This window comes from Euleptes europaea, chromosome 12 (genome assembly GCF_029931775.1).
Source record: "Euleptes europaea isolate rEulEur1 chromosome 12, rEulEur1.hap1, whole genome shotgun sequence".
NCBI lineage: Eukaryota > Metazoa > Chordata > Lepidosauria > Squamata > Sphaerodactylidae > Euleptes > Euleptes europaea.
The window spans coordinates 48,263,630-48,279,541 of record NC_079323.1 but is presented as its reverse complement, the minus strand read 5'-3'; the positions used below and the strand labels follow the sequence as shown (position 1 = coordinate 48,279,541).

The 15,912-nt window shown below is 39.0% G+C and overlaps 1 protein-coding gene across 1 annotated transcript in view; it reads right to left on the bottom strand.

The window, feature by feature from the left end:
• ROBO1 (roundabout guidance receptor 1) overlaps positions 1–15,912 on the bottom strand; it is a 711,324-nt gene that overhangs the window by 120,163 nt on the left and 575,249 nt on the right. Inside the window, exon 5 of the mRNA XM_056858074.1 lies at positions 15,552–15,709. Within this exon, the coding sequence (XP_056714052.1) occupies positions 15,552–15,709 (158 nt within the window). The remainder of the gene's footprint in view (positions 1–15,551; positions 15,710–15,912) is intronic.

Sequence of the window (15,912 nt, the reverse complement as noted above, 5' to 3'; positions counted from 1 at the left end):
TGGACACATTATGAGAAGACAAGAGTCACTGGAAAGACAATCATGCTAGGAAAAGTTGAAGGCAGCAGGAAAAGAGGAAGACCCAACAAGAGATGGATTGACTCTATAAAGGAAGCCACAGCCCTCAATTTGCAAGATCTGAGTAAGGCTGTTAAGGATAGGACACTTTGGAGGACACTGATTCATAGGGTTGCCATGAGTCAGAAGCAACTTGACAGCACTTAACACACACACAGGAGCCCAGTTTGGCCTTGAAACACAGTACAGGGAGAACACCAGTTCCTGCCTCCCCCAGAACTATTTTCCTGAGCCTGAACAGCCCCAGGTGGGTCCTTCCCCATTTTGTAGCTATATGTGCACAGAATAATGTACATTTAAAAAGTACTGTGTAGTTTGGTCTTATGACAGTAGGCTGTTGTTTCAGGGCAATAATGTTAAGATAAGTATATATTCCAATTTGCTCCAATCATCCATTCCTATTTGTAAATAAAGAGTTATTACAAAAAAATTAAAAACCTCTAATACTCTATCTCCAATAAACTGACCTTGTAAAGTCCAGAAATGTTCTAGTATCCTGGGAATGATGGAATGCAAACTCTAATTAATACTCTTCTGGCTGCTTTAGACAAGTGAAGTTGCCTTTGCATTTACAAAGAACTCTATTCTGAACAGTGTCATTTTTTGCTATGCAATTAATTGGAATACAACAGAATCCATACAAATTAGTCTTTCAAAATCGCCTGGTCCTGCCATGCTGCAGTGCAGGCCCTTGAGGCATTTTTAAATGGCTGAATCCTTCTAAAAAAATGGTGTTGATGTCTGTGGGTTGGACCCATAACATCTAGTTTGGCCCCAAGTAGCTGGGGTTGACCGGAAACCATGTGCTCTCACAGTTTTCTCAAACAGAAGTAAACGTAATATGTCAGACTTTTTTCCCTTAGTGTCTGGATATAATATAACTATTTCTAAAGATAGTGGAAAACCTGTATATGCATTATTACTAGGACTGCACAATTCAGACATTTTGTACATTTATGGTTTATTCACTGGTATTTTATTCTGTGCAATCAATAGATGAAATCAGAAATAAAAGTGAACTTGAACTGAACTCTGTTTCTGATATGTCTCCATTTTTTGCCCTCGAGCAAAGACAGATGATTTGATGTATCTGTTACACTAGATTTTTTTCCCTCCTTAAGCATCCCACTACCAAGTTATCCACACACTTCAAAGGTCAACAATTTTAAGCCATCTGAGGAAAATGAATTGCTTCTGCCACAAAGAGATCATCTTATGCTCTTAATGACATTATTGAAAAAATACAGGAAATTGCCCACATAAAGAAGATTCATAAACCACAAGTTAATGCTAAAACATGAAAATACCAAATGTAAATTAAACATTGCATCACCATTTTCATGTAATGCTAGCAAAATGCTGTATGAGGCTGGGTTAAAGGTAACCTGCCATTAAGATTGTTATTGCATGAACCTGACTCTTAGACAAGTGGCCAGTGTGCAGTGAAAGTTTCGTCTGATCGTAATTGCCGTTTCCTGTCACTGGAACTTCAAAAGTATAAGCCAATTAGCCTTTCTTCCTGCTAACCCTCATTTTCTGTTAGGTAAAGCTAAGTGTATTCCTATGAAACGAAACATATCTTGACATCCCTTTCCTGATGTTCTACATGGGGCTTTGTTCCACATCCTTTTTTCTGTGCTCTATGGCAATATACCATACAAGAATTGGAAAAGCCATCACATAAAGGGTAGCAGGGCATCTTGGGATGCTTCCTTATTTCTTATACTTTGACATGTTAAACTTCAGAACCACAAAACTCTACACATGCGGCAGTGTGAACTGACAAAAAATCTGACATAACAGAGCTGACTGTATTTTTTAACAGGAAAGCAATGCCACTTAAAATGTTTTCTGCATACCAAATAACTCCTTACTGAAAGTAACAAAATCTCATACAAGAGGAAATAAGAATATAGGCCTAGCACACTCCCAGTTATACTAGTTTTTGACTTACAGGAAAGTAGACTTATGCAAACAAGTATACAAAATGTGCTTCCTCACCTCTAGGCAGATTTTGGATTTCCTTTAAACACATCAAAACAATCTTTGTATTCAACCTCAAAACTTTTTACTGTCTTGCTGTGACAACTGATGAGGCCAAGCTTTGATATTTCATCATGTATATGGAGTAGCTAGTCATTAAACTAAATGTTGAAAAATCCTGGCAATTATAAAATTCTCTTGCTAGAAAGCTCTAGCCCCTTTTCAGAAAACCACAGTGCCCAAGGAACTCAGTCAAATTAAGTATGTGGTACAGTACCGTCAAATTAAGCATGTAGTCCTTAAAAGGTTAACGATGTAAGCCCAAGAATAGTTCCATGGGAATAAGCTCCATTGAACAGACCTGAGTAGGATTATGAGTACAATTTCTTAGGATTGCTCTCTAAAATACCAACTTAATCCTGACAACACTGAGATTCTCTGGGTTAGCAGAAAGGCAGACCAGAGACTTCAGATCTCTCCTGTCTTGGATGGAGTTATATTTCCCTTTAAAAGCCAGGTTTGCAGATTGGGAGTGATTTTGCTTGGCTTCAGCTGGAACATCAGCTGCATCTGATCCTGATTCAGTCAGATTTAGCCACAGCGATCCATGCTTTAGTTACATCTAGACTGGACTACTGCAATGTACTGTACTTGGGACTACTCAATGTGCTCTACTTGGGGCTACCTTTGAAGAGTGTTTGGAAACTGCAGTTAGTGCAAAATGCTAGCCCCTCTAATGACTTTCTACCTCTCTATTAGAGAATGAATCAATACATCTGCCATAAAACAACCCCATTGAAGAAGATAACAGCGGTTACCCAAAACTCATTGCTGTTTGCGAAGGCCCCCCCGTAACAGTTCAAGCTTCAGGGTCCCAAACATGTAGGTCCGCCACTGGCCACCAATCCACTCCTGAACCCAATTCAACGTGTTAGTTGTATTCTGACACAAACTTAGGAAAATGAAAAAAGCCTTCGATAATGTTAATTGGCAGTTTATGATTAAGATATTGGATTTCATGGATTTTGGTGAAAGTTTTAAAACTGCTATAAAAGCTATATACACACATCAAACAGCTAATTTGATTGTAAATGGATTATTATCACCAAAGATTGAAATTCAAAGGGGAACGAGACAGGGTTGTCCTCTTTCCCCTTTACTTTTTATTTTAGTTTTAGAGATTTTACTGAATAATCTTAGAAAGTCTAATGACGTAGTAGGGTTACGAATTGGGAGAAATCATTATAAATTCAGGGCATATGCTGATGATTTGGTATGTTTTTTGATTGATCCGATTGAACAATTTGATAGATGGAATAAAATTTTGGAGGTTTATGGAAAGCTTTCAGGTTTTAAAATCAATAAAGCAAAAACTAAAATATTGGTTAAAAATATGACTCTTCCACAGCAACAAATATTACTCAAAAAGACGGGACTCAGTATTGAAAACAAAGTCAAATATTTGGGCATATGGATATCGAATAATAATCTTAACTTATTTCAGGATAATTACACAACTCACTGGCAACAAATTAAAAAAGATTTGATAAGTTGGGGAAAATTACCCCTATCACTTTGGGGAAGAATTTCAGTAATTAAAATGATGGTCTTACCCAAAATGCTTTTTTTTGTTTCAAAATTTACCAATAGTGACAGGTGCACAGATATTCGAAAACTGGAAAAAAGATATTATGGGATTTCTTTGGGGTAAAGAAAGACATAGGATAGCATATAATAATCTAATAGACCTAAAGGAAACGGGAGGACTGGGATTACCCGATCTAAAAATGTACTATCAAGCGGCATGTTTCACCTGGATCAAGGACTGGATTCTATTGGAGAACCCAAAACTATTAGAATTAGAAGGATATAAACTTAGATTTGGGTGGCATGCTTATTTATGGTATGAGAAACAGAAAGTTAACAAAGAATTTAACTTACATATAATTAGGAAAAAATTATTACAAATATGGAATAAGTATAAAGACGTTTTAGAGAATAAAACTCCCGGGTGGTTAAATCCGATAGAAGCATTTATGAGAAGAGGAGCACATTTAAATTTGGACTGTGAAAATTATAGAGAATTGTTAGATTATAGAGATGGGGAATGGATATTGAAAACACGTGAACAACTTCAAATAAAAGACTGGTTTATGTACTACAAGTTAAAAGATGTTTTTATTAAAGATAATAGATTGGGTTTCAATTCTACCAAATCTAACTTTGAGACAATACTTTTAAAGGGTAATAAAGGCTTGATCGGAAGGATTTATAAAATACTTATAGAACTGAATTTAGAACAGGAAAGGATCAAACCGGTTATGTTGAAATGGATGAGAGATTTAGGTTATAATATTGATTTGGAAATTTGGGAAAAGTTATGGAAAAATGAATTTAGGTTTACTATTTCAAATGAAATAAGGGAAAATTTATACAAAATGTTTTACAGATGGTACATAACCCCGGTCTTATTAAGTAAAATGAAGAAAGATGATAAAGCGTTTTGTTGGAAATGTGGCACCTTTATTTGTATAAGTCTGACTATGGCACATGAGACGCTGATGAATTAACAAAAACTGTTTTATTTTTCTCTTTTGGGGAAATGGTCAAGTCAGACTGTCAGGTGTTTGTAACTGTTGAGAGAGAGATCACTTGGCTGTCAGTCCTTAGACAAACAGTCGTAAGCGTATTTGATACAAAATTTCTAGACTTTGTGCACAGGCAGGAACAATACAAACAGGGACTAATTTTTCTTCAACTTAGTAGTAATCAACCCCTTTTCTTTGGAGTTATTTCCTTCCCTGAGAAGTTCCAGATATCTTCCCTGAGACATTCCAGAAATTAAGATCACATAGAGAAGCCTTTCTGACTGTCCCATCAATTAAAGAAGCACCTTTGGTGGGTACACGAGAGAGGGCCTTTTCAGAGGTAGACTCATGATTACAGCCTCTCACTTTTGACCTTTAGGAGGCAGTTGAAAACAGTTTTCTTTAGAACCACATTTGATTACATTACCAGCAATCCTAAACTGTGATTTCAGCCCTAAATTGTGATTTTAAATTTTGGGTTTTATGTATTTTATGTGTTCTATTTTATGTTTTTATATGTATTGTAAGCTGCTTTAGGAGCCCCGTGGTGCAGAGTGGTAAGCTGCAGTACTGCAGTCCAAGCTCTGCTCACGACCTGAGTTCGATCCCAACGAAAGTTGCTTTCAGGTAGCCGGCTCAAGGTTTACTCAGCCTTCCATCCTTCCGAGGTCAGTAAAATGAGTACCCAGCTTGCTGGGGGTAAAGGGAAGATGACTGGGGAAGGCACTGGCAAACCACCCCGTAAACAAAGTCTGCCTAGTAAACGTCGGTCATTCCATGGGTCATGAATGACCCGGTGCTTGCACAGGGGACCTTTACCTTTACCTTTTTAAGCTGCTTTGAGCTTCGTAAGGAAGAATGCCAGCTAAACAAACAAACAGTGCCCCAAGACTCACTATATTGCATTCAGAAATGTTAGATTCATACAGTCAGATGAAACACCTATTTCTTGCATAATTTCGCAGCAGCTGGAAAACAGAGGGAACTGACACCACTGACACCAATGTGGAATGCTCCACGTGCTATCAATCAATACAAGGCAAATTAACTGAGAGGCCTCCAATGAGTGCCAGGGTTGTTGTGCAGAAGAAGGCAATGGCAAACCAGCTCTTTGAGCCTCTTGCCTTGAAAACCCTGCAGGGTTGACATAAGTTGGCTGCAACTTAACGCCACTTCACACCCACACCAACTGTTACATTTCAGGAGTCCAGGATGGTAGGCTGTTGAGTTTGGTACCTGGCTTAAGTTTGATTAACTTCCTCACATTGAAATAAGGGAGGGGGTGTGATACTTAAAAATAAACAAAACCCAGGTTTGGTCTCAAACCAAAATTTCCCCACTAATCCTGGGAAAACCTTGTTCTGTGTTTTAATATTGTGAGCACAATTGAAGTCAGAAGTAGATGACCCTGATATTATTCATCTGATCCCATACAGTTGCATCAAAATAAAAAGAAGGATCAAAACTTTTGTTTTGTGGGGGAAGCCTCAACTTTTCAAAGTATTATTGTGAGGGATTACAGGAACAGGTGAAAAAGGTTTTGGTATTCAGACCTAAATGAAACATTACTGTTTTTAAAGAGTTGGATCTGGGTTCCCTGGACACAACTTGTGTTCCCTGCAGCCACACAGCTTCTTAAAAAAATGAGAGACACAGAGAGAGAGAGAGACAGAGAGAGAGAGTGCCCAAAACGGGCAATGTAGGAGGAAAGAAGGGCTCCTGCCCTACCCAAGCTGTTTTCCCATGCAAAAACCTCACTAGGATTCCCCAATTTTGCTGTTCCACATGGAATATGTGTGCAGCAAAACTGGAGCAATAACTCCCTCTCAGCATAGTTTTTGCACAGGAAAAGAGTTTTGGGGGAGGCAGGCCGGAGCTCTTTCTCCCCCTACAGTGCTGTCCTGAGCCTGTTTGGGCTCTCCTTTTTTTTAGAAGCTATTCCCTGCAGCTGTTTGTGTGGCTATGGGAAAGACAAGTTGGGTCCGGGAAACCTAAATCCAGCTTTTTAAAAACAGTAATGGTTAGTTTGGCGTTCAAAGATTACGTTACATGGAGATCTGTGCTCCCTGTCAGAAAATCATAGTTAGGCAACTGAACATTTTCTTTTACAAGGTTGTATGCCACTCTTTCCCCAAAGAGTTCAAGCTGCTCTTTAGATGTGCTTTCCCCAGTGGTATCCAACTGAAGCCAGTTTCAGACCAGTTTCAGTGAAAGGACAGTTCATTATGAATTTTACAGATGCAAAAGGAATGGCCAGATTATTTCAATTATTACATAAAATCGTACAAAGTAGCTTGTAATACAACCGAGATAACATGATTCTCATTTCCTGATGCACCAATCCACAAACAATGTTTCCTTTATAAAATACTAGCAGAAGTACACTCATTGTCCAATGAGAAAAACACAATTGGGCAATACAAATTGACTGTGTTACCAAAATACACAAGAAATAATGTGTTCTAGTGAAAATCCTGTGACATGGGGAAAAAATTAAATTTATTTTAAATCTCTTGAAGATACAGCTCATCTGATTAAAACAGTAGTTATAAGAAGCAGGGATTTTATTCTATGTAAGGCAGTTAACCCTCTGCTGAAATTACTTGTTCAATCCTGGAAACGACTATGCAAGATGCTAGCTTTATCCATTCAGAACAATGATGTAAAGTTTCTGCTTATACTAAACTGTTGTCTGAAGTACAGATTAATAATGATTTAATAGTAATCAATATATCTGATTCTCAACATGGCCAAATCTGTAGATACCCAGGCCTGGCTGCTTGCTACTGCTCAACAGCCACCCCACAAAAGGTCACTGGGTGGTCTTGGGCCAGTTACACATTCTCAGCCTAATCTACCTCACAAGGATGTTGTGAAGATAAAATGGAGGACAGGACAATGATTTAATCTGCTTTGGGTCCCCATGGGGAAGAAACATCAGGTATAGAAGAAGAAGAATTGGTCTTTATACCCCTGTTTCTCTACCTTTAAAGAGTCTCACGGCAGCTTACAATCGCCTTCCTTTCCTCTCCCTTCAGCAAACCCCTTGTGAGGTAGGTAAGGCTGAGAGAGTTGAGAGAACTGTGACTAGCCCAAGAAGGCTTTATGTGTAGGAGTGGCGAATCAAACCCAGTTCTCCAGATTAGAGTCTGCCACTCTTAACCACTACACCATGCTGGCTATAAATATAAATGGAGTAAATAAATAACAATAAATATAGCTGAAAAGGACAGAGGCAGGTTGTTTAGAGGGAAGGAAGGAGAGAAGGAAACAAGGTAAGTTAAGGCCAATCATGCTTGGTAATTAGCATTGCGTGCCCAGCAGCGTTTTTTTGAGTTTTGCACGCTGAACCGTCATTCAGGAAGTGACTGCGAAGCAGGCGCATACCTGCTTCGCATTTCTTTTTCTTTTTTCTAATAATTAAAATTTATTGGATAATAACAGTAACAATAACAGCAACTGAAAGAAGCAGAAAAAGAAAATCTTCATGATTTAAAATACAGCATATTTATATACACGATAAGATAAAAGCAGGATTCCTATGTTACAGCTTATTTCTTTGTCTTCATATTCATCATTCCGTCCTGACTGAGTACAACACATTCCCCTTTTTCACCCTTATTTATAAAATTCTCTATTTTATTTATAGTTTGTGGCCATAACTCATCCTACTTCGCATTTCTTATGAGCCCCTTTAACACAACCTTTTGTGTTTGCTCCGCCCTCACCTGGAAGAATCCCCTCAAAGAAGCATGCAAAATTCACAGTTGCGCGTTAGCTATGCAAACGGAGGTTGCTAATGGAAGGAACAAAGGAGCAGGAGAGTGGGGGGGATGGAATTTCTCCTTTTGCGTCAGGACCGTGAATAAGCATTTTAAAGGTCGCTTTGAGCGAGCATCAAAATTGACCCTGCATAAATGGCCTAAGTCTATAGGGGTTGCCAGGAGAAGGGGGAAAGGAAATAGTGTTGGGAGGGGTTGCAAGGGAAAACGAGGTGCCCTGTTCAAATCCCCATCATGCAACTGGGCTCAGCCCTGCCTGGTAGCCGGCACTGGGCAACACTGCCAGACGTTTACCCAGGGGGGTTCTGCCAGAGATAACAACGGAGGAAGTTCTTCAAGCCTTCTGAACCCATCCAGCAAATGCTAAATTTCTCATGCAGCCTTTCTTGTGCACATACCTAATGCTCTCTAATGCCTTTCTGTCTTTCATTACCTCCCTGAAAATAGCTTCCAGTTGCAAATAAAACCACTTCAGCTTGGTTACCCAAACCCCCATACCATATAAATTGTGACAGAAAGTATCTACTTTTTTGGCTAGTCCAAGGGAAACTTGGATGAAGTCCAAGAACTTGTATGTCAGTTCTCTGCTCTTGCACATGCTTGCTATCTGTTCTTGGCACAACCCTGAAAAGAAGTAATTGCAACTCTGTTCAGTTGAGGAAACCAAAGACCTGAAACAAATATTATTTTTAAGTTCTGTTCTTTGAATTACACTTTTCATATGACCAGAAGCCATTTAAGAACTTGAGAAATGCAAAGCTATCCAAAGCAGAATGTGAAATAAGCAAAATGGAAAATGACTAGACTGAAAGAAAATAAAATGTATCAAAGCAATCCAAACAAGGACACACTAATCATTTACATCTGTTTGCAAGCTCTAGGCAAAAGAACCCTTCTTTCACCCAAATTTTGTGTAACTGTTTCTTCCTTTGACTGAAAGAATGTAATAACTTAAAAATCAGAACATAGATCAAGATGGGTCTTTAACACATCTTTTAAGTTTTCCATCTAGTTCACAATAACTCAAACTCATTTATAAACTAACACTTGGATTGCAAATGACATAATGTGTTCCTTGCTGTCAGCAAGTGACTAGATGTCAGATTTAACCAACTATATGCCATTCACGAGATGGCAGGCAACAGCAGAGACCACAGATTTATCCAAAGTGTATGGGGAGTAATTTTTCATACACGGAACTTAATGGATTTTGAGGAGGTCAAACTCAGTTCATAAAGTATATAATAGTACTTTTTTTTTGCAAGTGCTGGTTTTAATATTTATCATTTTTCACATAAATGTAAATATTAAAGCCAAATATGTGACTTAAGCCTGTGAATAAGCATACTTTCCTGTATTTTGCATCTACATTCAGACTTAACTCTGCAATGAAACTTACATGGCCTATTGTTTCAAACTATTCAGAATCGTGGGAATGAGAGCGACATTCATTGAAATGAAATTCATTTTTGTTGATGCAAAACTATTCACAGAACTCTGCTAGCTTGGGGAATGTATCTGAATGGATTTATTCAATGGTAATAGTAATTTGCAATGACACTCTTTAATTAGTTCAGGTAGAAGGTTCATGATACATATATTCTAGAACGGGGTACAATAAGGCTTGCCAACTTCCAGGTGGGTATGAAAAAGAAAATATCGTGCTGAAATGAGCCTGTCAATCAAATAAATACAGCACAGTGGCCAAACAAGTAAAGATAACAATAGTGCTATTGCAAAACATATATAGATACAAGGATATACAATAATGACAAGGCATGCACAAAATTGTGCGAAATATTATACAAAATCCAGCTTATACTATGAGAAGTCAAAAGCCACTGGAAAAGACAATAATGCTAGGAAAAGTTGAAGGAAAAGAGGAAGACCCTACATAAGATGGATTGACTCTATAAAAGAAGCCATGGCCCTCAGTCTACAAGACCTGAGCAAGGGTGTTAACAATAGGATGTTTTGGGAGGTCATTAATTCATAGGGTCGCCACAAGCTGGAAGCAACTTGATGTCACATAACTCACACATGTATGTTGCTGTGGGTTAAAATGTAGGCCTCTAGAGTAAGAAAGAGAATGGGCTATATGGGTGATTGAAGTGTGTCATGATTGGATGGCAGCTGTACCCTAGGGGTCGGAGTTGACTGGTTTGTGTTCTTTGTGGAAATTATTAGCCTAAGTGGCAAGTTAGGAAATTAAGCTTTGTGGGAGTGGCAAGTGAGAAAATAAGCCTTTGTGGTTAGGTTTAGTTAAGGAACTTTAGAGAAAGAAGAGCTGTACCTATATGAAACCATTATCCTTATGAACTTTACTGAAATCACTATACTGTTATACTTCTAAATAAACTCTATGTTTAAGAGAAAACCATTGTTTTATTTAGAGTAAAGGATCTCCTTTTGCCTCAGAGCCACCCCCACATGCCGACCTTTCTATCATTCTACCAAATTTAAGTAAGTCATCCCGTTCTTTGGGTCCAACTAAGAATTCTAAGGCAAGAGCCTTCAGGGGTAGCAAAAATAAGTTGGAACCGCTAAGGAAGTAATGGAGGAAGCAAAAAAAACATATCACCTAAGAACACTACAGAGAGGTGACTTTACAGGTGTTTCATATAAGGGGTCTCACAAAAGAGCAAAAACATTACAAGCCCTTTCTTCAAGAAGCTCAGGGAAGTTTGCAAAATCTTTACTTTATTCTCACAGCAACCCTATAACATAAGTTAGGCTCCGAGAGAGTATGCGTGTTTGGCCCAAGATCACCCAGTGAACTTCAAGGCTGAGGAATGGCAGCTGGTAACGTTAAGCTCCTATCCTAGCAATTCAAACAGTTTTTTTCATGCCTGCTTTTAACCGATTAGAATGTATATTTCATGTCACATCTCAAATGTTCATCAGGAAGCTTGCATTCACAGGTCTTCATCCTTGATAGCTAATATTGTGACAAACTTCCTTAATGTGTATAGTGCATTTTAGGGACAAGCTTCTATCTTTTTTGTTCATTTCTCAGGGCCTTCAGGAAATAAGATACTATACATGTGTGCTATGTAAACCCCTTGGTAATAAGTTAAAATATGAAGCACTTAATTAGGCAACCACAGATTTCTTGTGTACCCTGTGTTGTACCTAAAATGAACCAGATAATGCAGATAAAACAATGACAACAGAACAATATATCCAGGAAAGGAGAAACAGTATATACATAAACTCCTCAGACCCAAAACTGAATGTAAACAAGTATCCAGATGTTAAAACTATTACTTCAGAAAACCAGAAATTCAACCATCATAGTCAGTTGTCTCCTCCTTGACCCTTCTTCTACCACTATAATTCATCTTTCAAAAGAGAGAGCACCTTCCTTGGGATGGAGATCAATTTTCTGCTAGTTTCTTATTTCATTTCTTACACACAGATCTCCTGTGACTGATATCCAGAATGCCTTTTTTCATTTACTTTTATCTTTGTCATGTACCGGTAGTTTTTTTTTCTTCCTTTTAAATAAAGTAATAAGGTTCTCTGAATTCTCACCTAAAAGATTCTTTGGTCATTTTGAATAAATTCTGATTGCTATCTATACATCAAATTAATACATTCTGATCAAATGGAACTTTGGATGAAGCCAATTCTCCCACAGTGGAAGTGTACTATAATTTTTAGTATTTTAATATACATCTATATAATTATTAAGTTTAACAAAGCTTAAACTTCATTTGGCAAGATGTATGTTTTAGATTTCTGATGTGCTATTTGGAATTCCGATCAAGCAGAACAGAAATGGAGCTAAAATTTGCCTGAACCATAAGTCATTGAAAATTTGAGGCACACAAACAACCAAGATGAAAAATTAATGCATTATTCATTTTATAACTTTGCTGCTAAAAGCCAAGAATCACAAACATAAAAAGATGAATAACTTCTCCAGGTTTTCCTTTTAAAAAGTGAATGACAATGATTCAGAATAAATGAAAGACAAGCATTATTACAGAAGGGGGGAAATTAGGTTCACAGTATTTAACCTCAGCTTCCCAGGCCAAGGTTTCCCTTCTGAAGCCAAATACCACATTTATACCTCCATCTCTTGAATGTATGTGCATTTTAAATATGTATACACATTATTCAAAATATGTACTTTTTTATTACAAATTAAATGGACTTTCAAAAGCATGCAGATAGTAATAGAACATAGAACATGCAATAGGATAAGCTTCTTTGTAATACTGGTTTGGCACTGAGATTTTAGTGGTTATTATTTTATATTTTCATCTACATGTAACATTCTGGCGACACTTGTTATTTTACAGTCCAAACACTGATACAGTTGAGCCTTATGTGCAGTGGCGGACTGGCCAGGGTGCCAGCTTGCCCAATGGCAAGTGGGCCCTGTGGGCCCCTGATGAAGTGGGCCCCTTTAAACATTAGACAATATGTTAAAAATGTTAATGGCCTTTTAGTAGCTTGAAAATATAATAGGTTCCAATATTATTACTGTATGCAACTAAAATTTACGTTGTATTACTATTTTAATTAAAAAAAAAATTTTTCGAGGATACTTTACATTTAAGAACGTAATAAATAATTCTGAAAAAATAATTCTGATTTGAGTTATGTGAGGCCAACGCATACGTTATATAGGCTCGGATTTTTACTACTGCTACTTATAGTTGTGGGTGGGACCCCTTTGTCTCCTGGCAACCAATATTTTTAGACCCAGTCCGCCACTGCTTACGTATGTGTAGAACCAATTCCCAAATTAGTAACTACATAAATGGAGAAAAGGGGGGGGGGACTGCTTAACATTTCCATTATACATTTACCTAATTTCATCAGTTACATAGAGGCATACAGTGGGTAGATTCGTAGTCACCATTCCAAAACAGAAAACAAAATTTACTGTATTTAACGTTTATAACATAAGCCATACCTTCATGATTTAAAGGGGGAAAATTACTAGTGTGCAAATACTGCAAGAAGTATTCAAAGAGAAAAGGGTAGCTTACTTGCTTTTCTAATTCATGACTATAAATGACACATAAATCTCCCCCCCCCTCCCATTTACCTAGCTTTCAGGGTTGCTTTGACCCTGTGAAATATTCTTAAACTCTGTTATTAAAAAGTCATCTGAACATTTAAGAACATCATCACACTGTCTATAGCAGATTTTTGATTTTCCTGTCTCAGCCTGGCATATGCCTTGTATGCTTCACGTGACACTATAAGCTATACAGAATGACCATATCAATCTCATTTATCTGAATTTAGCATTAGTCATACTGAGCCTACAGACTGAATTCAGAGCCTTGAAAATTGGATGCTTGGACATGGGGTGGTGCAGACAATGTTCAGGTTGAGAGATTTAGCCATGCATAACATCTGCTCTGCATACAGTCAAGGGTCTGAAGTGGTGAGAGTGCAAAGGATTCTGTGACTGCAGTCTCAGGTGATAGCTTTGAAGGGATCCCAGACTCTGGTTCAGATGCTTGGAACAGCTCAGACTCCAACTGTATATTAACCATATTTTTATGCTGGGAAGGAAGGGCATGATGCTCCAAGGCCACTTGAGTGGTGCCGTGGTGATGTTGCATGTGCAAATGTCCTGGTTCTGAGTAGATTGGAACCACATAGCCCAAGTAGCAATGAAGCATTTTTTGGGGGTATGGAGATCCCCAATGTTTCAAATGTCTTCCTTAATATGCTCACCTGAAGGAAGGAAAGGGAAGCAGGGGCATGCCTATTTCCATAATTTTTTTTAAAGCTTTTTATCTCTGTGGCTGGCTTGTACACATGCTGCTCATACTCAGACATGAATGAGTGGTTACCTGTCCGGGGGCAGCACAGACTCACCTCAATTGGAGGTCCCACTGCCAGCTCTTCAGGGGACCTCTGGCAGCAGTGGGCAGCAGTGGCAAGCCAGGGAGTTGGGAAAGAGTTGGCTGGGGTCCCCGGGTTCCATGGAGATGCACGAAACATCGGAGTGGCGGCTGGGAGCAGAAGAGCAAGCTGAGTGGGGCAAGCTGTGGTACAGCTCAAGTCCCAGCCAACCCCACATGACAGCATCAAGGGGGATGTCCAGGGAAAGGTGGCAGTGGCGGATGGGAGGCGAGTGGCAAGGGACTCCATGTGAGAAGCAAACCAGCCTCTGAACTGAAGGCTCAGAAGCTGAAAGGAGGGGCGAAGCACTGGCGGGAGGGCCTTTGCCTTCCAAAGCCTGAATGGGACATATGCTGGCCCTCCAGGACATGGGAAGGGGTGGAGATCAGGAAGGGGAGTACCCTGCAGAAGCTCATTAGTTCGGGGCTCTGCTAGTCAGGCAGGTTCCAACCTGGGGAGGGAGGGGATGGAGGAGCCCAGGATATTCCCAGAGTGGTCTTTTAAAGGCGGTCTGAAGGAAGGCTGGGGAGGAAGAGCCAAGATATGGCTCGGATGCCCATAAGAAGGTCCTGGAGATGGCAGGGGAGAGTGAGCTGTATGAGCATCAACCCTCCTCCCCCTTTTGCTTCACTGAGGCTTGTCTGGATGGCCTGCCTAAGAAAAGGGAGTCCTGGAGGGGATGGCAACCCCAGACTCACCCCCAAAATCCGCAGAGCCAGACATTACCTTTGGATCCAATCCTATATGTTTTTGCTCACAGGAGAGTTTTCTTATGTTACTCAATTAGATGAGAAAGCTTTAAAAGAGATTGGGGGAGGGTCTCGAAATAAGACTGCAGTATCCAGTTCAGGAGAAGGCACCTTTCCGTTCCAAACTTTTGAACTGGAAGCAGCCCCACACTTCTAGTTTTATCCGCTACTGCAATACTGCAGTGACCCCATTCATCATTGTGGATGATAGAAGAACTTCAGATCTTTTGAATACTACAACTACAGTGAGGGAATCTGTCTGCTCCCAGAGTTTTAAAAGAACAGGTACCTTTTTTCTGTGAAGAATCAATAAATTGCATGCCCATTTTGCTTTCCACCTCCATGCCTGCAGAAATGGTTAATGTGGACAAAACTAAAAGGCTCCTGGTGTATCAAACAACTAATTGGGTGTTCTGTTTGTCCCTGTATGATGCGAATGCATAAGTCTGTAATGGTATGTTACAGTCTTTTCTCTTTCTCTCCCTCTCCCAACTTACAGTAATTCTTTCATCTTTGTCATCCAGTGGTGATCCATCCTTTTTCCATGATATTGTAGGCTCAGGATGGCCTCTTGGAGGTTGGCATTCCATCACAGCTGGCTCACTTACAGCTACCATGACATCCGAAGGGTTTTGTCTGAAGTCATCACGTAGTACTGAAAAATTGAAGGGAAGGAAAAAAAGAAAATCAAAATAGTTAAAACAGACGAGGAAACATTTTCCCCAAATCTAGGCTAAAATTAATCTGATTTTACAAACTGAATTACAAGTTCATGAGTAAAATATTATCCTATGTCAACACCTTACTATGGAATTGTATGCCTTTAGAAGCAAAATCTTCCTTTCTTCAGCCTGTACT